This window comes from Sciurus vulgaris, assembly GCF_902686455.1.
Source record: "Sciurus vulgaris genome assembly, chromosome: 4".
In the NCBI taxonomy this organism is placed as follows: Eukaryota; Metazoa; Chordata; class Mammalia; order Rodentia; family Sciuridae; genus Sciurus; species Sciurus vulgaris.
In genome coordinates, this window is record NC_136464.1 from 57,669,579 (window position 1) to 57,695,824 (window position 26,246).

General features: G+C 48.0%; 1 protein-coding gene across 1 annotated transcript in view; it reads right to left on the reverse strand.

The window, feature by feature from the left end:
• Positions 1–908: 908 nt before the first annotated feature.
• HK1 (hexokinase 1) overlaps positions 909–26,246 on the reverse strand; it is a 74,201-nt gene continuing 48,863 nt past the window's right edge. The window contains exons 9-18 of the mRNA XM_079135775.1: positions 23,869–24,102; positions 20,902–21,206; positions 19,302–19,450; positions 18,841–18,960; positions 17,062–17,157; positions 16,481–16,580; positions 7,187–7,370; positions 4,891–5,046; positions 3,421–3,654; positions 909–1,900 (exon numbers count right to left, since the gene is read on the reverse strand). Coding sequence (XP_078991901.1) covers positions 1,756–1,900; positions 3,421–3,654; positions 4,891–5,046; positions 7,187–7,370; positions 16,481–16,580; positions 17,062–17,157; positions 18,841–18,960; positions 19,302–19,450; positions 20,902–21,206; positions 23,869–24,102 — 1,723 coding nt within the window. The 3' untranslated portion in view covers positions 909–1,755. The remainder of the gene's footprint in view (positions 1,901–3,420; positions 3,655–4,890; positions 5,047–7,186; positions 7,371–16,480; positions 16,581–17,061; positions 17,158–18,840; positions 18,961–19,301; positions 19,451–20,901; positions 21,207–23,868; positions 24,103–26,246) is intronic.

Genomic DNA, 26,246 nt, shown 5'->3' on the forward strand with positions numbered 1-26,246 from the left:
CCACACATAGGATCAGCGCCCAGTGAAAGCCAGCTCTGATTGTGATCATTATCACACCCTCCACTTCTCAAGAGCACCACCTGCAGGTCAGCGGTGCAGCTCCAATATCACTTCTGCAGCAGAGACACCAACTGTCGCAATGCTCCAGGCCTGGCCCAGTCCAGGTGCACCTCTCCCACTTGACGACTCACCCTCCACACCCCAGTGGCCCTCAGGAGGAGCCATGTCACACTGCAATGTACACCCAAAGTCGAGGTCATTTGTGTGCTCCACAGAGACCACTGTGGCAGACAGACACTGGCACCTTTGTGCCCCAAATAGAGGGACTCTGATCTCGCCAAACTGAGTGGGCATGCAGTCGGTCCTGGGCAGCCCCTCGGACCTGTGGTCGTGGATGGGCCACGATGGTGCCCTGGATGCTCTGGTGTGAAATCCACCAAAGGGCTGCGGGAAGGAGCCCCAGCGACCTCCTGAGGCCAAGGTGGGGGTAGAGAGTCAGAAAAGGGCTCATTTCCTACAGATGGGACCTGGGAAGGAGGGCATGCAACGACTCTGCCTCCCTGGCTGCCTCCAGGCTCCAGGTGTGTGGGAGCGGGGGCACAGTTCATCAGCCATCTTGAGCTGGCAGAGCAGGTGGTGCAGGACCTGCAGGGGATGGGGAAGGACAGTCCTCTCATCACACCCAACCGTCTCTGGAGGCCAAGGTCCCCCTTTCCTGTGTTCTAACAAGTGTGAGGGGCGGGTTGCAGGAGAGCAGAGTCCTTTCCCATCTCCAGCCCTGGGGAAGGGCCACAGGATGCTGGGATTTGAGGCCCAGGCAGAGCAGATGTTGGAGACCAGGGAGAGGCTGCTTCTGTGATCTTTGCAGGGACGTTACAGAAGTCCTCATGCCAAACCAAGGCGAGGCGCTGATGACCGTACTCTTTATTTTAGACTCTCCCCAACCCAGAAAGTCACAAAAGTCCCCGCATGTGGCTTCTGCCACACCCTCCTCCCTCCCCCAGCCACCAGGCACCACTCGGCTTTTGAATTGGTACAAAGTTTACTAGGTCATACAACATGGCTCACAAAAGCGATGGGAAACTCCAGGGATGCGCGGCTTGCGGGTTGGTTCCTTTGACCCAAATGGAGACAAGACACTTTCCCACGGGACTGCCCACCTCCCCCCACGAGATCAACAGAACGCAAGACTGTCACAATGTGGTTAGGACCGGTTCCGTGGACACACGTCAAGTGGCATGGACACACGCCGCTGGGAGGCCAGGCCGCCGCGGTGGGGCTGGGACGGGAGCAAGCGGTAGCGCCGCGTCCGCGCTCGCCCTTCGGGCTGGGCCCCGGGCAGGGGCAGCGTCCGGCAGTGTCTGCTGGTGATAGTACACTTCACGCAGGGCAGGCGACCCCAGGGACGGGCTTCGGAGGCCACGGGCCTGTCGGAGGGTGTGGCTTTTCATCCGAGCCCATGGCCAGCTCCGCCGGGGGCGCCTGCGGGAGGAGGGATGCGGCTACGCTGCAGACGCGGGGACGCGCGACCGGGTGGAGATCAGATCATGCAGATGGCGGGGCGGGGGCCGGGAGAGACCATGGACAGCACACGCTCTAGGTCGTTCCCTACAGACACGCCTTAGTTGGACTGCTTCCTCCCCGCCGCGGGGTGGCGGGCTCTGGCGCTGAGGGCTCCCAGCAGGCGGGCCGAGAGGAACGGGGGTCGTCGCTTTGAGAGACGTGCCGAAGGCGCCGGGCTGGGGTCCTGTGCTCTTAGCAGCTCATCTCTCCCCGCAGCCTCACGCCCACGGCCGTGATAAGAGCGGCCCCCTTGCCGCTGCCATCTTCGGACAGGAGGAAGGACACGTTACACTTTGGTGACAGTTCCTTCACGGTTTGGTACATGATTCTGGAGAAGCTGGAACAGACACAAAAAAAAAAAAAAAAAAAAAAAAGGAAAAGATAAGCGGAAGAGACACTGGTCCACCTGAAATCAGGAAAGCACCCCGAAATAAGGTGGATGGGGCTGCTTAGAGTAGAAAGGCGGAGGAGCAGCCAATCCTGTTAGCACAACTTCCAGAAGGAGGTGCAGCTGAGAATCCCCCAACCTGCTGCTCTGAACGGTTTATGAGGCCAAGAGCATGAGGAACACATTCAGACATCCCCATCCCGGAGCCTGGGGCTCCTGGGGAACCTGAAAACTAAAAAAGTACATTGGGATCTGGCAGGGACCACTGAGGCAAGCCTGTGCTGGTCAGGTGCTGGGTTAACTCAGGAGGCTACCTGGGAACAAACGTGACCCATCCCCGGCAGCCATCCGCCCAGCAACCGTAGCCAAGATAGGCAGCACCCCAGGAAGGGACAGGCTGTAAGCGAGGTGACTCCAGGCATTTGCATGTTATGCTAAACATGAAAGACAGGCCAGGCTGATATGTCTGGGACAACGGGGTTCTTAGAGGAACTCCCATTTATTGAGTACCTACTGGGTGCCCCATACTTCACAGACGTAACTTCTAGTCCTGCCCATGGCTACTGTGCCATGAGACGACAGGACTGAGAGGAGAGCTGTCCAAGGATAAGCAATGCAGCATGGCTTCTGAAAGACAGAGCCAAGGTCCAATCCGAGAGGACACGGCTGCAAGCCCAGGCACTGCCTGTGCTGCCCTGCGAGGGCAGCTGAGAGGTGGAGAGATAGGTGAGGACAAAGCAAGACCTGAGGCCGGAGGCAAGCTGGTAATATCTCTGTGGAGTTGGGTGAGGTTGTTTTTAAGTAGGGTGACCTATGGCCCAGTTTGCCTACAGTCCCAGAGAAAGGAGTAGCAGCACTATGTTCATGATCAAAGCACCCCCAGTGTAGGCACCGTCACTCTGCTCCTAAGAGCCAGGTTTTGGAACGTACAGTGGATCAAAGAGCAGATGGGGTCACGTGTCCTTCACTGGTAAGGATGTCAGACACTTTACCCATAGTAGGCCACTCCCTGCCCCAGAGCCCAGGCCAGCACTGCCCCTGCCCTTCCAAGTTTGATTTTGCAGAACAAGACAATGGGCCCTTCTCTCCCTTCCCAAATGTCCTCTCCGAACTTACCAAGCACAGCCTCCCAGCTGGTTGCCCCTGGCCAGGTGGAATGGGCAAGTGCACCCCACCTGTACCTCAGTGGAGCCCAGGAGAGGCAGGGAGAGGGTCCTGCCACGCCACGCCACGCCACGCCACTGCATGAGTGCTGCTCAAGTGAAGCCCTTCTTCACTTCCCAAGGACCAGATTCTAGAGCTGCTCATCATCTGGCCCCAACCCCTGTCCTGTCCCCACACTCTCAGTCCCAGGCAGCCGTGCCCAATGAGGACTTTCCAGAAGGGACCCCCACCCTGAAACTCCATAACGCTCCGGGGAACTGGCCACCCAGCAAGCTCTGCCCAGCCCCACCCGGAAGCCCACTCACTGAGGATGGAGCTTGTAGAGCGTCCCGTCCACGCCCACCGTCACGTTCAGATGGTCCAGCCCTCTGTTCTCTCGGATCTTGTCCACCACAGCCGCCATGCCGGCACCGCACAGCTGCGCAGCCCTCTTGGACACCACCCCGCACACGGTCTTGACCAGGATACTGTCGTCACACGTGCTGTTCAGACCCAGCTGCTGGAGGATGGCCCGGACCTGGAGCAGCGCTAACCGGTCACTGCGGTGAACAAAGAAGCCCGGGGGCTGGATGAAGCAGGGCCCAGGGTGGGCACCGAGTCCAGGGACTGGCCCCAGGTCACTGCACTTATCCCTGAACATCACTGTGGGGATTTTCCCCTTTAAAATAAAATTTGTTATATGAACCCCAAGGTATTGCACGTTAAATTATAGAAAATTGGGCAAGTCTAGACAAATAAAAATGGAAAATTAAAACCATCTGCAACCTCAGCACCCAGGAAAATGCTGTTGACATCGTGACACGTTTCTCTGCCATGTGTTTCCCAGATGTCATCGCACCATGATGTTGCTCTGATGATGTGCAGAACAGGACTGCCCTTTATACATGCTTTTCTGACTTTTTTTTTCCATGTGATACAGCTGAGCATCTTCCCACAGTCCTCAGTCCTATCTGAGGACAGGTTTGGAAGTGGTTGCCAAAGAGTTCCACTGCAAGTGAGCCCTCAAACTGTGCCAGTCTGGAGAAAGCTATTTGCAACTGACTGCAATTATATAATGACATTTTGATGCAACTTCTTGCTTATAAACCTTGTGTGGGGACTGGGGTTGTGGCTCAGCGGTGGAACAGTTGCCTGGCATGTGTGAAGCCTTGGGTTCGAACCTCAGTACCGCGTATAAATAAATAAAAGATCTGTTGACAACTAAAACATATTAAAAAAACAAACAAACCAAAAAACCCTTGTGTGTGACTCTGATTTTTTTTGCCTTAGGATATATTTGTGGGTCAAAGGGCTTTTGGCACCCACTGCTGAAGGCCTTTCAGGGAGTGTTAACTCACTCCCTAGCTAGTACGGTATTTGGCCACAGGGGTCCTCAGAAGCAAAGAGCACTTTTAAAACTTTTGACCATTTCTTAAGAAAACCATTGCCAAACAGGTTTACTTTGCAGTCTTCTCTACTGAGGAGGATGACTTTCCCCTGTTTATTAGCCATGACTACCTGCTATGTTCCAAAACTTTTTTCTCCTCCTGGTATACTTGTCTTATTTGTAGTAAACAGGACAATGATGACAGTGAGGATGACGATGATGATAAGACCAGCCAGTCTTTTTAAAGGACTCACTCTGTGACAGATATTTTCCAGACTTACATCATTTAGTCCTCAACCAACCACTGTGTGTATGACTACTCCCATTTTAAAGACGAGGAAACAGAGGCTGGGAGAAATGGAGTCACTTAATCACACCAAAACGGAGGCAGAAAACCATCCCCACTCACCTCTCAATCTGAGAGAGATATTTGGTCTCAAAGATGCCCCTGGTCTTCAGCGGCTCAGAGATCTGCCCTCGGAAGAGGAATCCCTTCTTGGTGAAGTCGATCAAGATGTTGCGGACAATTTCCCCCAGGTACATACCACTAATCATCTTCTCATACCTGCCATAGGAGGAAGGGGCTATGGCGTCGTTCCCAAGAGGCCCCCTGCCCTCACAGTCCTTCCGGGTCACACACCTGCCCTGTGCTCCCCAGCAGAGGCAAAGACCAGGAAGGACCAGGGACCTCCACCCTCTCCATGTCAGACACCACCCACAGCATTCATGCCTCGCTGCTGAGTGCATGCCCCCTGCTGACAGCCTGCCGTGGCCTGGATGAACCTCAGCGAGTGCCAAGTCCTGGGGCAGGCTGCCTTGCCCCCCGACTGGCTCTACCTTTCTTTCCAGCCTTCCTCGCACCTTGCCCTTTTCCTTCTCAACAGTGACACAGGCCACCGCCCTGCGTCATTGCCACAGGGATTGACAGGCTCAGGAGGACAGGGAGTGTGCATCTTGCTCAGCTCTGAGTTACAGCCTGGCACCATGTAAGGCCCTCAGCTAGGTGCTCAGCACAAAGCTGCACAATCAGCGCATGACTGAGCTGGGCCTTTAAGAGACACGAGGGTCATGGAGGGAAGATTCCTCAGGTTTTTTTTTGTTTTGGTTTGGTTTTTTTGGTACTGGGGATTGAACTCCAGGGCACTTATCCACTGAGCCACGTCCCCAGCCTTTTTTTTTTTTTTTAAGAGACAGGGTCTCTCTGAGTTGCTTAGCACCTCACTAAGTTGCTGAGGCTGGCTTTGAACTCACAATCCTCCTGCCTCAGCCTCCCATGCCACTAGGTTTATAGGTGTGCATCACTACGCCCTGCTTTTTTGAAGGTTTTGCAAATACCCAGAGTGCTGGGCAGCACGCAGCAGCGTGATAAGCCACACAGGTGGGAGATTTGAGTGATCACAACACTTGAGATCAACCTGTTCTTGGGACTTGTAACTTCCTGCCCTTTCCAGGTTCAAGGACCTCAAGAAATGACAAGAGATTTAAAAGTTTCCGTGGCAAACACCCAGGCCCAGGTTCCCCAAGCTGAGAATCTGGATACTCCAGAATACTTGGGAAGATTTCATGTGGTCCACAGAAAAGATGCGGAACAGCAGAGAATGTCACAGAGTGTGGGTATCATCACTGTTCCTAGCCAGCCCTTCTTATTGCATCAAGGGGACAATCTCAGTTTACTGCTGAAATGTCTTTGGGTCCTGCTAACACTTGCTGGTCTCCTTTCCAACAAAAGTGGTTTTGGTTTAGAGCCTTTAGCTACACTAGTTATCTTCACTACATTCATCCCATGATTAGCATCTACTTATGGTAATATTGGTTTTACCTTTTTCTCCTTGATCGTTAAATTTAAGAATATAAGCTGATTTTTAAAAAACTCTACACAAGTCAGGTGTGGTAGTGCACACTTGTAGTTCCAGCTACTTGGGAGGCTGAGGCAGGAGAACTACAAGCTCAAGGCCAGCTTGGGCAACTTAGTGAGTTCCTGTCTCAAAATCCAATAAATAAATAAATTAAATTAAAAGGACTGGGGATGTAGCTCAGTGGTAGAGTGCTCCTGGATTCAATCCCCAGTACTGGCCGGAAACATACAAACACTAAGTAAATAACAACACACAGGCAGTATCCAGAAAAGGCAAAACCTTGAGAGAGGGGACCAACTTATGTTAGGAGGTGCTATTCAGACCTTCTTTCTGTTCCTGGGTATACAAACTTGACAGGCTGATTCTTGGGGTCTCGAGACAAAGGGCCGGTCATTCACCTCACTTCCAAGAGGCCCCTGCCAGAAACTGGAACTGCAAGGCTCCAAGTGGCCACTAGGTGGCGATAGAGGCTTGTGGGGTTCTAGACAGAAGACCTGGGGAAGGGCCTGGGCCTCAACCCTGACCCATTGCTCCCCCATATATTCTTCTGACGGGGGAGAAACGTAGAGCAAGGGGAAAGCCAAGCTCTTCCAGGCCAATAAAGGTCATGAGGTGTGTTCACTGTCACTTGTCCTCTTGGCATATTCTGGGGCCATCTTGTACTGTCAGAGGCTCATCCTCCCAGGTTCTCTGCTGTCCTTAGGCCAAAAGTCAAGGTCAGGATCATCAAAGGGTCCAGGAGCCAAGCTTCTGTCCAGACCTCATTTCTATTAGAAACCTCTTCCACTGCAGAATGTAGTGGAACACTCTCCACCCCAACCCTCAGTACCACCTCCACCTAGCAGTTACCTTTGTTTCCCAGCATTTAGAGAGTATTCATCCACCAATCTGTCATAGTCTGTCCTAATATCATCCAGACACCCGTTGTCCCCAAAGGCACCCCACTCCATGTTGATACACATCCGCCCTTCGTTCCCCTCCAGCATCTCCACGTTCTTCATTTCCTCCATATAGCAGGCATTACAGCCAGTCCCTGGAACACACAAGGGTGGGAATGAGTGACTATGCCATCTTAGTTGAGGATCTTGCAACTGGCCTGAGGCCTGGGACCTGGGAGTCCACAGACAAGGGGTACATTTTTGAGAGGGACAAAGCAATAGCTTTGCTTTCCCAGTGTTTTCCAGGAAAACTTCAAGATACAAATGGAGTACCTGAGTTAAAACCGCCTAGAACATCTGTTAACTGACTTCATGTCAAGAGCCTCACAGGTTGACCTGAACAGGCAGGGGGATACTTATGTTAACAGAAGATGGTCGGGGCTGGGGTTGAGCTTGCCTAGCACGTGCAAGGCACTGGGTTCAATCCTCAGCACCCCATATTTTAAAAAAAAAAAATTATTTTTTAAATAAAAGAAAATGGTCTTCCAACAAAGACCAACAAATGAATCTCCAAAGGTACAAGTTTAGGTAATACTCAGGCTGGAAGAAAAAAATATGTGTACATACACACACAGATGCAACACATATACACATACATACACAAACACACACACACGTGTAGACATGCAACGTTATCCTAGGGGACTGTCTACTTCCATACCTCAGATGCCTACTTATCTTCCTGTCAGGATGGACCGTGCCTGCTCAAGCTCTCCTAACGCTTCAGAACCCACCTTTCTAAAGCAATGGTTCCTCACTTTTGGTAACACAGACCTTTCTGAAAAATCCGATGCTGCTGCTGAGACAAAGGAACCTCCCTCTGTGCACCCACAAATGCACACATGCCATCTGGCATATGGTTTCCAGGACTCAGGCCTATGATTTCCATTCCTCAACTCCCTAGAGCAGGTGACTCAGAGTGGCCACATGAGGTGAGACCACAAACAGCGTGCTGTGACAGTCCACAAGGAGCTAAGTAAAGAAATCGAGAGGAAGCATTCGTAGCAGTTTTAATTGTCATGACCCACAGGATCATGTAGCAGTAGTTCACTTTATGCTTTGAATTAGCCCTTCCCGTTCTGCCACTGACTTACTTTTAAAAGGACATGTTTTCTTTCTCTTCCTCTCTCTCCTTTTTCCCTTTCTAATCTTAATCTCTTCCTTCCTAATCTGAGGGGAAACAGGATTACCTTTCTTCCCCATCCTAGGCAGAGCTATCTGTCCCTGGGCACACACCCACCATAGGAAAGAAGTAATCCAGACTCTGGGGATGGCACCAGAAGATCTCAGAAATTACCATCTCCCAAATTAACAACTCCCAACAGAGAATACGTGGAACGCAGCCTTTGAGTCACCTCTTTAAAAGCCCCCTGTTCCCCCTGTGCTTCTCCTTTGCTAGCAATGTAAGAAATCTTTTTTCCTTTTTCTCAAAACCGTGTCCTTGTTATTGGATTGGCATTGAGGACAAGGACTGAGCTTTCAATAACAAATCTGGCAACCCAGATGGGACCCAAGAGCAGTCCCCCTTCCAGCTTTCTTGGGCAGGCCTGGGTCTCCAAGGAACTCCACTCCCATGCTGAGGATTCATGGTGCTGGCGAACTTGTTGACAGCCAACTGCAGGAGTTAGGAGACAGGTGAGTTTGCCTCGGGTCGCACCAGAGGAGCTGGTGAGTAGAGGGAGGGACGGAGGGGCCATCCCGGCAGCTGCCAGAGCCCCTTTTGCTTTGAGGAACTCCCACCTTCTCTCCCTGAAAGGTTGCTCCATCTTGGCCCACTTTGAGATAAAGGAAACTGAACTCAGTTAAGTCGCAAAACCCTTGGCCATCTGGTAAGTCCCCCAGTGTGCGCACCAAGATCCTTGATTTCACACATCTGGTTCCTCTTTGTGGGGACATCCATGGTGCCACTGGTATAGCAGTCATGGTTAGCAGACTTGAGAAACTAGGGATATTTACTCCCTTTTGGTCTGTTTGTTGTTTGTTGACCTTGGATTCAGGAAGTCCTTCTGGTTGTGTGTGAATCTGTTACTGCCACATTTAAGACATGGGCGACACTGTGTTGATCCTATAGAGAGTCTTTTGGGAAAGATCTTGGCTGGTCTGTCTGTTTTAAATGTTCCTGACTGTCAGGCATGGTTTTGGAGATCCTTTCTGGTTGTTTGTTTCTATTTTGTGCAATCTTGCAATTGGAGTTGGTCTGTCAGAGATAAAGTGGAAGAAATTCGTATGTGCAGGTCTGCCTGTTTTAAAGGTTCCCGTCTGTCAGTCATGGTTTTGATAATCCTCTTTTGTCTGGCTCTGTGTTTTTGCATGTTACTGGCCCTTTAAGATATGGGCCATGCTGCACTGATCTTACCTGCAGTCTCCCAAGAAATCTTGGCTAAATTGGCCACTGATAGGTATAAGCCTGTCTAAGAGAGAGATGTTCGCTGTAACACAATCTGGCCCAATCTTGTAGTTGGAGTTGGTCTGTCAGAGTAAAGTATATGGAAGAAATTCTGTATGTACAGGCATTTATGCAGTTGCATGATAAGGAGTCTGAATAGTGAGGAACTAAGTTGAAGATACCAAAAGTACTTCCTCTGATATGCGATGATAGCAGGACACCAGAAGAAAGGGTAAAAAAAAAAAAAAAAAAAAAAAAAAAAAAAGATTTAAATCCTTTAAACCCAATGTTGGCACTCCCAGCGCTGTTTCTCAGCCTGGCCCCAGGCAGTCCCAGATCATCCTGATGACACCAGCCCTGGCCTTGGCGATGGGGGGGGGGGGGATCCCAGAAAAGCTGCCTGGGCTGGAGAAAAATGGCCAAAGAGAACCTAGTCTCTGGCCTGCCTTCCAGGGCCGTGGTGCGGGTGGAGGCTGCTGGTCACAAAGGATGTGGCAGGAAGTTCCAGCACTGTTAATTTATAACCTGGGGACAGGAATAGTTCTCCCCTTTTAAGACCTGACGGGACGCCCCTTTTGGCCAGGGGATATCTGTCCATCACTGGGGCAGAGCAATTCTTACTGTAACATATTCCATCAAAAGAAATGCACGGGAGACTGGCAGGTAACAACCGCACCCAGGAAAGAACAAACAGAAACTAAGGCCGACCCGTGTTTGGGTGGCAGCCTCTGCAAAGGGCTCTTCGAGGAAGCCTCAAAAAAAGGATGGAAAGGGCCTCCTGCATTGAATATCAGTGTGCCTGGTTAAGATAAAGCCCCAAAGCAGCCTCTGGATACAGCTGGCATCACTTAAAGTTGATGTCATTGTGAATAATGAGGGAGACAGGCCAGACTCAATATCCTATGCTTCGACCCTCTGAATGTCACCTGGGAGAAAAAATATTAAGGCAATTTTTGTAGATGGTTGTCCAACCCTCTCCTGGGATGTAGTTTATTGGGTAAATTAATGCACAGATAACATGAATAAAGATTGTTTCAGAATATGAATTTAAGAAAGGGTCTGAAACTAAAAAAAGAGATATAAGAAAGTTAGTGTATGGAAATATATTTTAGTATGAAAAATTAGAGGGTAAAAGATATGTTTCTGGATAAGAAAGTATTTTGTCTGGTAAAGTAATATTCTTATGCTAAAGTCCAAAATGAAGGACAGGACAAACCTAAGGATGTGAACAAGTTGTGAATGTCTAAGTTACATTGAAGAATTTGTGGAAGGTTAAGTCTCAAACTGATATGAGGCAAAGTCTGATCTGCTCTTATCTATCAAGATAATTTTCTTGTATCTGTTAGATTTTATTACTTAGGGAAACTAAGTCTTAAAGGAATTAGAATTTGTACCCGCTTTAGTCTTTTAAATCATTATGCTGTAACTGATTAAATAAACGACTGTTATTTTAGGTTATAACAATATAGTTGACACCCTAAATATATGACTAGATATATGCATACATCTGAGAACTATGTTTGCATGAGACTTGTCTAAGTGTTGGTAATGAAATGAGTATCATTTATATTCATATAAATGAATAATGTTTCATTTTATGTTATAAAATGAAAGTTCATGTAAGTTTACCAGCAAAGTAACCAATAAGTGCTCTCTTTTATACATTGTATCTGACACAGAAGGGTCACACTGCCATTTGAAGACCTGTCTAATATCTGTTTGCTTTGACAAAGTCAATTTCTCATCATTAACACTGTTTCCTAAATGTTTAAGAGATTTAAGGCTATCCTTTGATTTTTGCTACTACTGCTAACCCATGCAGACCTGTGATTATTGTTACCACACATTGTGGATCCTAAATTTTATTAAAAGTTAAACTTGGTTAAATGTAAAGCATAGGAGAGCATTTTACCAGGTCCATGTTCTCCAAACTAAAATTGTCTGTAGCAATAGTCTCCTTCAGATTTACAAAGAAATAACAAATTTGGTTGGTATTTGTCATTTAATGTTTTATAACTGGATAAAGGAAACCTGTTGCTAATGAGTTATACATAAAATTTTGTGTTACTTTTTACACTGGGCTGGGAACTTTATAGTATTTTTGGAAGGTAATAAGGAGAGCCTGATTTGTTCAAAGGTTGACAACATGGACTACGAAAACATCCTGTCACCTCTTCTGCAAAAGGGAAGTTAAGAGCTCTCTTAGCCTCTTTGTTTCAGAGGCAATGTTGTATTCATGTTAACTGATATGCAGATGGACTCAGGAATTAATAAGTGAGAACTTTGTAGAATGATATTTTTTAAAGGCGTAAAGATCAGATTCAGAAACCAAACAATTTTTAAGATTAGTCAAGAGGCCAGCCTGGCCTGAGTTAAGGCTCTGCCTCTCATCCTTCTCCATGTTGGGATGGCTCCATAGTAGGCTAGAATTAAGCTTATTTAAAGTTGTGTTCACAATGGAATATTATTCACCCTTAAGGAAGAATGAAATGACGGCATTTGCAGGCAAATGGATGAAACTGGAGAATATCATGCTAAGTGAAATAAGCCAATCCCAAAAAAAGCCAAATGTTTTCTCTGATAAGTGGATGCTGATCCTTAGTGCGGAGTGGGCAGGGAAGAATGAAGGAACTTTGGATTATGCAGAGGGGACTAAGGGGAGAGGTGGGGCAATGGGGATGGGGAAAATTTTTTTAATTTTAAAAATGGGAGGGCTAGGGATTACTGTACCTAGTGGTAGAGCATCCCTGGGTTCAACCCCTAATGCTGCCAAAAAAAAAAAAAAGAAGAAGAAGAAAAGAAAAACAAAGTAAAAGAAACCTCAATTATCCTTTTTTTTAACTCAAAATTCAGGTAAGGCCCTGAAAGTAGAATAGTGATTACTAAATATTGAAAAGGGTTTAGGGGGAGGAAAGGAGGAAAAGGGAGGCTGGGATCGATCAATCCATGCTGTATGTATGTGCAGAAATATCACTAGCATACACAATTAATTTGTGTTAATTAAAAAATAATTCAGATGTGGTAATGGAAAACATCTTTGAATTTTAAAGACATTAATTAGAAATTAGAAAAGGGCCTCAAACGCTTACGACTTTGTTGAATTGCTTTCTCTTGTTCATTGTTATTGCTATTGTTATTTATTTCCCAAATAAATTCCTCTTCCAAAAGTTAAAAAAATTAAAATAAAAATAAAGTTGTGTTCAAAAAAGATGAATTTTTGTTGTTGTTGTTGTTGTAAAGATTACTGTGATCTCAAGGTGAACCAGGGATACAATACAAAATTTAAGAAAAGGTTTGGGTGAATTTTAAAAGGTATTTAGGTTTGTAAGAATTTTTAAAAAGTAAAACTTGTATGAAATTGAGTTGACAAATAGATGGGTCTTTTTAGAGGCTGAGCAGACATCAAAGGTACTATTTGTTTTGCATTCTCCTTATAAAACTTTATAACTGTTGCCTTTCAGTGTTTTGCAGAAATACTGCTTCTATCAAAACAACGTGAATTGGAGACAATTAGCCATCAGGGCAGATAGGATATAATACCGACTTCCAGTATTAATACTGACTCCAATTAAATCAAAGGGGTACCTGTGAAATTATAGATGTTGAAGTTATAACCTGTTACTCCCACTTGAAGACTGGCGAAACTGGCCTGCTGGATTGCTTAAAACCAAAACTTGGAGACCAGAGTCAAGGAAGTAAAAGGGTCACTGAAAAATCAGCCAATATTGTGGCCCTTGCCCTCTGAGGTAAGTCAGGACCCGGGGAATGATGGGAGCCCTCTCTGAGCCCTGCAACTCTGCTGAGTCACCCAATCTGTTGATCAGGGAGATGGAGAGGACCCTGGAGAAAAGGAGCCAACCAGTGTGCATTCTGCAAAAAGGAGGGTCACTGGAGAGGGAAATGTCCCTGATGCTTCCAAGAGAAACCATTTATGGTCAGCAGGACTCTGACCCATCCTAGCAGATGGCACCAGTGGTAGAGAAAAGCTAAAGGAGCTAAGAGGCTTCACACACATCCCCAAGAGCGATCTCTGAGGAATCAACTGATTCTTAACAGTAGAGAGAAACAAGGTTGGTTTTGACCAACTTGGTCTTAAACACCTGGCAGGAGAGTATAGCCGAAGTACAGTCCTATGTGGAAAACCAATGGATTTTAAAATGAAACTTAAGATGTACACTAGTGTCAACCCTACCAAAAGTAAAACGGGAAACTATAGGGGAAGGGTTCTTGTGGGGGTGCTTAATAAGAATGATCACAAAGGACTCCAGAGTCACAAGTTTGTCCTAAGTCAAATTGAGCCTGACCTCCTAGACCCTACACATCTTCCTAACTTCCTACATAGATTAATTTGATCTGTTTTTCACTGATATAATTATGAGTTACTGTTTTCATGGTTTTCAGAGACTGGCTGAAATACTAATTGCTTTGGTGCTCATTGTTGGAGTAATTCTTTGCTGTCTTGTTTACTGTTATCTTAGCATCATTCCCTGTCCCACGTATGCCTTATCCAGTTACCCATCAACTGCCCAGATGCTGAATACCCTGAACTGTCCATGCCCCATCTGATAAGAATTTGGGTCACTGCCCCCAAATTTACCCTCTCTCAGCAGGAAGTAGCTTGGAAATGTCATCACCCATTTTTCATAGAAATGGAATGCAGAAATTAATAGTGGGGAACTGTAACAGTGGTCCACTTTATGCTTAGAATATAGCCCTTGCTGCTCTGCCATTGCAACTTATTTTTTAAATGGACATGTTTCTTTCTCTCCCTCTCTCCATGCTCCTCCCTAATCTCTCCCAACCCCTAATCTGAGGAGAAACAGGATTACCCTTCTTCCCCATCCTAGACAGAGTTACCTGACCTTGAGCACACACCCACCACAGGAATGAAGTAATTCAGACTTTGAGGATGGTACCAGAAGATCTCAGAAATTACTATCTCCCAAATTAACCACTCTGACAGAGGACACATGGAATGTAGCCTTTGAATCACCACTTTATAAAACCCGTTCTCCCAGCCTCTGGGACAGGGGTATGCTGTGCTTCTCCTCTGCTAGCAAAGCAATAAACCTTCTTTTTCCTTTTTCTCAGAACCACATCCTCATTATTGGATTGGCATCGGGAATAAGGACAGAGCTTTTGGTAACAGTCACTGGACTGAAAATTTTAAAACCAACCAACCAAGAAGTCCTTCCCACAGATATTTCAATATGTACCTGAATCACCTGGGAATCGGTGATGATGCAGACCTGACTTGGGAGGCCTGGGGTGGGCCCAGGGCTCTGCATTTCTAACCAGCTCCTCTTAAGTGGTATGGATGCTATAGGTCCACTGACCACACTTTCAGTAACGAGGCCCTGAAGACCACCCAGGTGGGACATACGTGAATTCTGAACATCACTGGAGTGATTCAAGGATATGCCCCTTGGCCAAACCAAAAGCACCAGATCATTTTATATCCCCTCTGAAGAAACTCAAGTGGCATTTGCAGACTCTTGGTGTTATTCAATTCTTTATGCTTCTTTTTTTCTTTAATTTTCTCAGCTTCTCAGTATAAAACAGAAAGAAGAGGGCTGGGGCTGGGGCTGAGTGGTAGAGCACTTGCTTAGCACGTGTAAGGCACTGGGTTCAATCCTCAGCACCACATAAAAATAAATAAATAAAAATAAAGGAATTGTGTCCATCTTCAACTAAAAGTATTTAAAAAAAAAAAAAAAAAAAAAAAAAGCCCAAGAAATGGAAGGGGAGGAGATGTAAAGAAAGCCGAAACATGTCCACCACCCCTCCTGCCTAAGGGAGTTCTAAGCAAAGCCATCAATTATCATTTGATGGAAAAGAAATTGGCTGGAGCCTGGAGCCAGGAACACCCTAACCAAGCTGTCCTGAACTGATGGGCCAATCTCTGGGGCAGGAAGTGAGGCCTGGCCTGCAAGAGGAGAATGTGCTGTGTCACCCTAGCTCTGCGGTCCTACCTAAGCCCAGCCCCAGGCAAAGAGAGGGAAGTGCTGGGTGGAGGGAGCTTTGCTAAAGAAAGAAGAGATGCCAGGCCCCAGCCGACCTTTCCTGGGGCTGCTTCCTGGTTTTCTCAACAGAAGCCAAAAGTGGCTTAACAAATAAAAAGGTCTTCCTGGCACCAGGAGAGGGGCCTGTTGGAGTCATCTCCAGGCACTCTGCAAATGGTCCCCAAGGCAGAGTGACAGTCTTCCCTGTTGAGTCTGCAGATGCTGGCTCTGAGGGGCTTCTTCCCAGCATCCTCTCACACTAGGAAGGGGATCAACTAGACAAATTGTCTCCTCACTGCCCAAATCTAAGCTCCTGAGGCCCAAGCCCCTAACCTGTTTGAAATATAAGGGAATAGACTGCAGAACCAACACATAACCACTCTGTAACCCCCCTAGTGACCAGGACCTCACAAACAATGGCTGCTGAAAGCAAAATGGCACCTGAAACCACTCTGGCCTTTTCCAGCTCTATGCATGGTCAGGAGAAAAAGTGGTCCCACTGCAATCTACCAGGAGCCCTCTATATAACCCAACCGTGTTGCCCGGCTGGCCAGGCAGCGCCAGGTACCCCACCCTGTCCACCCAAGCCACAGGGCCTTTGCACCCTCCCTCCTGGAAAGCCCAGTTCTTAATGGTCTATCACAATCTGCGTGCAGCACTGTGGGGTCCTGGGGAGGGAAAGCCCTCCAGAGAACTCTGAAGGTGGTAAAGAGACGGTACAGACAGACTGTCCCAAACTGAGCTGCTGGGTCCAGGTGCTGGAAAAAAGGAGAAGCCAGCTCTCCCTTCCCCAGGAGACGCTTCCCAAGGCACCCACCTACAATAAGTCCAACCTCACAGGTGGGCTCCTCGTAGGCACAGGTCATCATGGTGCCCACGGTGTCGTTGACCATGGCCACCACATCCAGGTCGAATTCCTTTGAAAAAGAAAAGGGACACTGCAGGTTCACTCCGCTGCATAGCAACTGGAAAACTGCGGGCTCTGTTCTAGAAAGGTGCCGTCAGGGCAGGGCCAGTCCATGACCATGCTCTGAGTTCTGACGGGATTATGGATCACTCTGTCTACATCTGTCAGGCCAACAGGGTGGCTGTGCCCGATGCTTGTACTCTGGGAAATTGAGTTCAATAGAACACCAAGGCCTAGCCAGAGTCCCAGGCTGTGCCCCGCTGAAGACAGCTGTTTATGACAGTCCTGAGTTTACCTTTCTTTAAAAATAACACAAAACTAATGACCCTGGTTTTGATGCTAGCAGTTGAATGAGGAAATGGGGAACTTATATTACCCAGGTCCCAGACTTCTGTATTGTTCAAATTCTTTACACTAAGCAAGTACAATTTTTATATCTATCCATCCCACAAAAAGTAAAAGAGTTTTGAAAACATTCTTTTAATAGTTACCTCTCTCCTTTTTATCGCATCCCTTAGTAAAGTAGCTACGTTGTGACCCACGCAGTCAGTTGCCTTAAAACCCTTTGTCCAGGTGATCAGGATTCCCTGAAATTGAGAGGCACCAGGAAGATGGCTGGGTGACTTACCTTTCTGAGTAGAAGGCAAAATTTCACACCCTCCCTCCCAGGTCAACAAATGCTGAGGACGTCCATCCAGACAGTGTCCAAGCGTTGGAGTCCCAAGCCAAGAGAATGTCCCTTCCCCTGCAGGCTAGGCCCCTCTCTACTGCCCGCACAGGGACTGAACCCAGGGGTGCCACACCTCCAGTCCTTTTTTATATTTTATTTAGAGACAAGGTCTTGCTGGAATACTTCAGCCTTGATAAGTTGCCGAGGCTGGCTTTGAACTCATGATCCTCCTGCCTCAACCTCCCAAGCCACAAGGATTACAGGCATGCACCACTGTGCTGTCAGCTTTAAAATTCCCTCTTTGCAGTTGGAGAAACTGAAGCATATGAAGTTAATGGCTAAGTCCAAGTCCCTAGGGAAATGGCAATACTAGGGTTGGGGATGTAGCACATGAGGCCCTAGGTCCAATCCTCAGTATCACACAAAAAGAGAAAAAAAAAAAAAAAAGAAAGAAAGAAAGAAAAAAGGAAAATGGCAATACTGGACACTTTTACATGGCTTCTTAGCCTGTAGCTGCCACTGACATGACCAAGTAGTTCCCCTGAAGAATTTACTGACTACCTAACTGAATGAATGCAAAATTTTAGTAACTCCTGTTACTACCTAGTAAACTTCAGGTTTCCTTGGGTGGAAGTTAAACACTTGCTGGGGGAAAAGAAAGTGCCACAGAGGCAAAGCCACTGTGAGGAACACAAGGTGGTAGTATGAGCAAACTGCTTGGAAAAAAATCATCAGATCTTAAAAACTGAAAAACAACAATGACAAAACACATTATATAGATCCAACTGCTGAGCTCTAAATTAAGAGGAGCCAGCACCAAAGTCCCGCACATGACAGTGTGATATCACCCTCCCTGGTCCTCCCAGCGCTGCCAATCATGCCTTAAAGCCTGGCCCGAAGCCCCCTCCCTGGCCACACCCCTACTTGCAATGCCTGACATGTTTGAATTACAAGAGAATAACAGCTCTTCCAAGAAACAGGCAACGTCTTGCCTGGTGAGGGCACAGCCCACTCCCTGTGGCAGGTACCCAGCCATGCCACCCCAGCCCTCCCTACACAGGTGCTGGATGTTGGTGGAAAGGCCGATTCCTCATGGCAGGGAGCTGCTGAGGACAGAAGCTGTCACCCTCAGCTCTGTGCTCACAGCTGAGTCCTGAGCCTGTACTCAACCCCTCCAGGGCCCTGTTTCATGTCATTTACCAAACGAGCGTGGATCAAGCCCCTCCTCTGACAGGACGCCCTGCCAGGGTGCACAGGCACACGTGTTCTTGCTCAGGGGACCCACTACTAGCCGAGAAGAAAGACAGGGCTACTAACAAGCACGTAAAAAAGTGCAACCATCAGGTGACATTCCAGGGAATGCAAAGAGGGTGAGGTTCTTGGTGCCTGGAGGCCCCACAGGCTTCCCAGAAGAGGGGACTGCTTCTGATAATGAAAGAGGAGGAGCGAAGGGCTTAGGATGCTTTGGAGTGGGTGAACTCTCTGTGCCATGGAAGCCAGGACCAGACACGGAGGGGTGACAGTGAACCTGCAGGCGGCCTCCAGGGCCGGCACACTGGGTCACAGGGGTGTCTTCACTGTTCCAAGGGAAGAGACTCACCGCATCCAGACTCGTCTGCTTGCAGGGAAATGAGAAGGTGAAGCCAAGAGGCATTCGGGGGCCTTTGATCCCCATGTAGTCCAGGAAGTCAGAGATGCAGGAGACGATGTGGTCAAACAGCTTTAGGAGACAAGAAGGGATCACCAGGTTCTCTCTGGTTTCATACTTTCAGCACGCATGCGCACACACACACACATACACACACACACACACACACACACACACACACACACTCCGACATATGCAGAGCAAGCCCCTTTCTCCAGGATCTTCTAGCCACCAGAACGCTGTAGGCAAGGTAGGTAAGGCTGAAAATACCAATGCTTTGGGGCCACAAGGGAAAAAATGCACACCTGGGGGCACTCCCCCCGCAGCTGCTGGTCACCACGTGACCACGGATGCCTCCAGGCACATGGGTAATGCTCACACACTACAGGCGTGAAAAGGCAGAACCGACTCACCTCTTCCCCAGTGCCCTGCATGATCTCAATGGGAATGGCATAGATTTTATTGTGCATTTCCACTGTTCTCTTTTTCCCACTACGGATTTTCACTAGCAGGACACGGAAATTCGTTCCTCCAAGATCCAGGGCCAAGAAGTCGCCATGTTCTGTTAGAGTAAAGAACACAAAGGATGCCACAAATAGCTACGTGCCTCTGGGCAGCTGGCCAGCCCTGGACTCCAGACTTGCAAGAGGGGGGGTCTCCGTGCTGCTCACAAGAGAGAAGCTGGAGCTACCCCTTCAGTACACAGCGCAGGCTCAAAGGTAGAGTAGACACCAAATCACTGCCCACATCCACTGAGTCACATTGCAAGGACAAAAGGCCCCAAGAGTGAACCGCCTGTCCAAATAAACAAACTTCACAAGGCTTACTAAAAAGACTGGCAACGATGTCCTGATTTTAGGGAACCTCATACAAAAATTAATAATTCGGGGCTGAGGTTGTAGCTCTGTGGTAGAGCGCTTGCCTCGCATGTGTGAGGCACTGGGTTCGAATCTCAGCACCCCATATAAATAAATGAATAAAATAAAGGTCCATCAACAACTAAAAAATATTTTTAAGAAATTAATAATTCATGTCAATGAGTGGAATGCATATAAAAATAGCCACTATCCTTCCCACCAACAGATGGGAGCATGTTTCTCCTCCCCTTGGGCCATGGTCCGACAGAATATGGCAGAATCGCTACTGAGCCAGGTCCTGATTTCAGTCTCCAAGAGGCTCTGAAGTCCTTCCCTGTCCCCAGGTAGACCCTGCTGTTACCACTGAAGAACCCAAGCCCATCCACTGGAAGATGACACCCACAGCCAAGCACCCTGCACCCCAGCAGAGATCATCCTCCCAGCTGACCATCCAGCTGACTGCAGCTCAGGAATGAGTTCAGCAGAGATCAGCCAAGCCTGATCCACAGGAGCAGAACCATCCAGCTGACACACAGACTCGTGAGCAACAATAAATGCTTGCTCGTTTATGCCACCAAGTTTGAAGGTGGTTTCTAATGCAACAATAAATGACTTAAACAGAAGATGTATTCACATCACAAACATACATTATCCTGAGGATCTACCCCAAAGTTCTTCAGACTCTACACAGAGCTCAGCTCCAATACAAACCATGGAGGTGGCATTGGGCCTTGGATGGTGTTCTTCAATCTGCTGAGGCGTAAAGAGCCCCAGGCCCCTGTCTCCTTCACACGCACTCTTCCAGGACTGACAAGGCAGCACTGTGTGTTAATTCTGCTACTGCTTTGCCAGGTTTGTGAGAGAACCTGCAACAATCTCTGCCTTCTACTACGAAACCCACTCTCTAGTTCTAACATGGTTTGAAAGACAGTGCTAGACAGAGAGGCTGGACCAGAGGCACTTAGCCGCCCTGAGACACACACACAGGACAAGTCAGTGGTAAAAATGGAGAACAGGTGGGAATGAGCTTCCTGCTTTGGCCAAATGATGCATCATTAGTGCAGATGCATGATCCAGCCCCCTCCCCCTCCCAGCTCTGCTCTGATGGGGTCACTGTCAAGACCAGGAGGGCATGGCAGTCCCAACAGGCCCTCACCGGTCCCGTCTGGTGTGCTCCGGACAAAGGAGGGGAGCATCTTGACCATAGCCTTGTCGTTGGTCTGTTTCCTCAGCCCCATCTCCATCTCGGTCCGCATCCTCTTCTTCACCTCCAGCAGCATCTCCTTGGTGAGGCGAAAGTGGGCGAGGGTCTCCTCTATCTGCCGGTGCTGCTCAGCCAAGCGGTAGGCCACTGCGGTCACCATGGCGGCCCCCTTGCCACTGCCACTCTCCGAGAGGAGGAAACGAACATCGGAGTCAGGCACCAGGCGCCTCAGGGTCTTGTGGAAACGCCGAGAATACCTGGGGGAGAAAGTGGGGTGCATGTGCTAGACCGAGCCACCTGCCAGGAACCTCACACACTTTAGTTCCGTTTCTACACTTGCTTTCTTTCATTACACAGGTCCTATACATCCATTGTAGAAAAAGCAGCGAATGCAGACAAGTAAACAGGAAAACTAGCCAGGTACAGTGGTGCCCATCTTTAATGTCAGATGCTTGGGAGGCTGAGGCAGGTGGATTGCAAGTTCAAGGCTGGCCTCAGCATCTTGGCCAGACCCGCTCTCAAAATAAAAAATAAAAAGGATCAGGACTGTAGCTCAGCACTTGCCTCGCATGTGCTATGCCCTGGGTTCAACCACCTGTACAAGAAGAGCAAAACACAAAGGTAAAAAGGAAACACAAAATTGCCCACGATCCCCCATAAAAAGATCCTCATTATTTTATGAGTAATGAATATAAAAAAATTCAAAGTCCAGAAATTTTGTCCTCCACCATGTTAAGGAGACCATCTTAGTAGTCAGAAGCACTGTGCTTCAGTCAGGTCTGAAAACACAGGTAAGCGTTACCGTGTCTACATCAAGTGACCTTGAGCTAGTTACTTAACCTTGGAGTAAATAAGGATCAGTGTCTGTGTGAAAGTGGTGTGATGGAAACTGAATAAGGTCATTAACATGCTTACATTAGTAACTGGCGCTGAGGAAGGACTCAATAAATAATCGCTCTTGTTTTTCCTTTTCACATGGGCTCTTTCTTTCCCTCCACCCCCACTCCCAAATCCTGGACATCCTTAGCCACTAGAAAAGACCTTGAGACAGGCCAGCATAAAACACAGAAATTGTGGTCTGCAGTGTGGAGGCTGCCTGCCAAAGGGAACAGGAAAAATGGTTTCCCAAAATATTAACAGTAGTCAACTCCAAGAGATGAGAAGAAGAAGGACTTCTATTCTTTACTGCAACTTTTTGAACTATCTCAAATTTCCACCCTGAGTAAATATTACTTCTGAAATGAGAAATGGTGCAAAAATCTAATTAAAGTCATCATTTAAAATGTGAAGTTGCAAATGAAAAAAGGTTTCTGGATACAGCTCATGGTGATAGTAACACAGTAAGAATGAACTCACCAAGACCATACTGTGTGTTTCAAAAGAGTTAAATGATATATTTGATGTTATATACATTTTAGCACATTAAAAAATAAGGTGATGTTGCAAATCCTTAGGCTTTCTTGTCCAAAAAAAAATTATTTTTTGGTACTAGGGATTGAACTCGGGCACTTAACCAGTAAGCCACATCCCCAGCCCATTTTATTTTGAAACAGGGTCTTGCTAAATTGCCGAGGCTGGCTTTGAACTTGTGATCCTCCTTCCTCGGCCTCCCAAGCCACTGGGATTACAGGCATGCACCACCATGCCCAGCCTCTTATCTAAAAATTAGCCAAGAAATTCCAAAGAAAACCTGGGTGTGCTGGTGTGTGCCTGTAATCCCAGCTACTCAAGATCGAGACAGGAAGGATCACTTGAGCCCAGGGGTTTAGGGCCAGCCTGAGCAACACAGTGAGCCCCATCTTTCAAGGAGAAGAAGGAAATTAAGGAAGGAAGAAAAGGAAAGGAAACTCCAAAGAAAAAAAGGTTTATTTTGTTACCAAGAATTTTACAAATACTTCAAAAGTATAAAAAATTACAAAATTATGAACCTGGCTGACATGATCTAACTAGCTCAAACCCTCGCCCCTTGGCAACAGAACTATTCCAACTCAAATCCACGTTCACAGAACTGTCAACGGCACTGTGAAGGCACAATATCTGAGAGGCCACTTTTTGTGAAATATATGCACAGCAGGAAACCATCCGAGGTCCCGTACATAAAAGCAATGCCACAGGTAGTTGTTATTAAAACTTTTCAAACGAATACTTAAAATTTGCCTTTGAGACCAGGGATCGAACCCAGGGGTGCTTAACCACTGAGCCACATCCCCAGCCCTTTTTATTTATTTATTTTTTAATTTTGAGACTTGTCTTACTGAGGTGTTTTGGGCCTTGCTAAGTTACTAAGGCTGGCTTTGAACTTGGAATCCTCCTGCCTCTGCCTCCGCAGTCACTGGGATTACAGGCGTGCACCACTGCACCCAGTTCAAGTCATGTTCTTACTGGCCTAGCAGGCTTTGGAAGCTAAGGTCAGCTGCAGGGGTCAGGACTGGCCATGGCAGTCAATAACAGGAAGGCAGCAAGCACTCGTGGGGACCACTTACAACTTACATCTCTCTGGCTCTCAGATGACAAGCTCCCCACTTGAAAAAAAGGAATAGTCAAGATCTGGGGGACTGTATCAGGAGTTTCTGAAACAAGAATATGGGTGCCATACCTAGTACCTAAACTACGAGGAGGATGAAGGTCCTCCTGATGAAATGCAGATGAGCTACAGACACACTCCACCCAGGCCCTGCAGCTAGAGGTAAGGAAAGGGGGCAAAGGCATGCAGAGGCAATGGGGACATTGCACACCAGTGGGGACCCACTGAGGCCAGACTCCCCAAAGGGCAAGTTTAGCCTCTTGCCCAGAACCAAGCCTTGGGTCCGCAAAAAACAAAAACACAAAAACCATTCACTGGTGCAAAAGTCTGATCTCTAGAGAAGGCCTTAGCCCCAAAGGGTACCGAGAATCAATCATAGCAAAAGGCAGACTCACTGTGGGTGCGTCTTGTAAAGGGAGCCATCCACACCAACTGTGGTCCGCAGCCTGGGGGTCCCCTTGTTATCACGCAGGCGGTTCAAGATGGCACCCAGGGTGGCAGCGACCAGGTTGGCAGAGCGAAAGGAGACAATGGTGCACACGTGCTGAACCGAAACACAGTCGTCGTCAGACGGCTCTACTCCCAGGCGGGTCAGGATTTCTTTGGCATTGTGGAGGCCTTCCTTATTCCTGTGAGGTTGGAGCCCAGAGCTTGTGAGTTAAGGATCAGTCAGGCAGTGCAAAGCACCGGAGCTTGAAGGCAGAACCCGACTCACCAGGTGTGCAGAGCATGGGACTGAGACCCTCCACTGACTGAAAGGGCTGGGGAGGGTGCACCTCCGTAAGAAACACCTGCTGGTAGTGGGAACAACTACAGGCTGGGATCTGGTGTGCCAGGTGTGGAGGGAAGTGCACCAGAGAGACCAGCCGGCCTCTGGGCAAGGAGGGCTGTAGCTCCTTCCGCCCAAGGCTCAGGACTAGGTGAGGCCTGGGGGACATGCTGCTCGTGGGGCGAGCTGCTTACACACCCTTCCCGATGTTTTCCTGTCAAATCTTTAATCTGCACATGTCTTATACATAGCTTTGGGTAGATTCATTCAAAGGGACTTTATAGTTTCGTCGTTACTGTCCAAGGTACTTCTAAAAATTACACACACATACATACACCCTTTAATGCAGCTTGAGAGGTTAACAACGGGGGAATATGGAAGAGGAATGTGCAGTACTACCGGTACTACTTTTGCAGATTTTCCATAAATCTAAAACTATTGCAAAATGAGAAGCTTATTTCAAAAAACATACATATTTTAATGATTGTGAATAGACAGAAATGGACTTGTCTATATTATCTCCAGATATTATTCACCTCCCTATAGACTTTGGTGGGGGGGACTTTCCACACAGACATTTACCATTGGAAAATGATGACAATTTTATTCCTTTTTTGATTACTCATGCTTTTAACTTCTTTTCTTTAAAAAACACTTCTCAGTTGGAATTGGAGTCTTCAACTCCAGCCCTGTGGCAAGCAGGAACTGGTGATACTGTCTTGATTTTAGAGAGACCACCTCTAACACCGGTGCTTGTAGGGAGTTTTGTGGAGACTACCTTTACTACAATGGAGACCTGCCTTCTGGAGCAAGCTCAAGTGCATTTATGATCCTTGGTAACCAAAGAGCCAAGCGTAGAAGCAGACCAAGAGGAAGGCGGGTATTTTCTGACTTGGCAAATGACTTAAGTCAAGCCAGCGCCCTGCTCCGACCCTCCCCCGCCTCCCTTCCCAGGCACAGACCAGGAGATTTGCACAGAGAGCTCCCTGCCCAGGGGCCTCTGCACCAAAGGCTCCTGAAGGAGAACAACTCAAGGGCAAATCCCAGCGCACGGACTCTAATGTCCAGAAAACCCGCCTTCCCCTTGCGGCCGCCTTCTGCTCTAATCACAGAGATGGCTGATGTGCACTTTCCGTCCAGAGCTACAGTTCCAAAGCCAGTGGCCCCATCGGGGTTCCCAGGACCACAGGGGGCGGGGAAAGGACTCCTTCATGTGGGGATGCACTGGCACTCCTGGCACTGAGGACGGCGGCAAGCTGGCCTCATCTTTATGCAGGTGGCCCCACAAGGCACAGGCTCCTGACCCTGGGGGCACACAGAAGCCAGCCACAAGAGTACAGGGATCCAGCCTACCTATGACCCTCTCAGAGGCGGGCCTGTGAATAAGAGTCAAGACGGTGAGTTCTGGGTTTCTTTGGGGAGGCCTGGCCAGCGATCGGGTTGCCCTTAGTCAATCTACCCAATCTCATCTATTAAACAAGAGTTTCTCAAACTCGTCAGGGCACATTTCTGGCTGTTAACAGATGTTCCCTGAATATATGTGAGGGTGGGGTTTGGGGCACCGAAGACATTTAGAAAATAATGAGTATTATGGTTTAGAAATGAAGTGTCCCCAAAAAGCTCCTGCTAATGCAGGAATATTCAGAGGTAAAACGATTGGATCATGGAGCTGTGATCTGATCAGTCTGTCCTAGTTTGAATGGACTGACAAGGAGGTAATGCAGGCAGGTGCAGCGTGGCTGGAGGAGGAGGGTCATGGGGGGGGGGGGCAAAGAGTGCACCTACCCTGAGGACCCTTCTCTCTCCCTCCCTCCCTCCCTCTCTCCCTGCTTCCTGACCCCCATGAGCTGAGCAGCTCTCCTCTGCTGGGCCCCTCCCCCATGATGTGCTGCCTCATTGGGACAAGAGCACTGGAGTCACTGTCTGTCCGAGGACCGAGACCTCGGAATCCTTGAGCCCCAAATAAACTTTCCCTCCTCTAAGTTGTCCTTATCAAGTATTTTG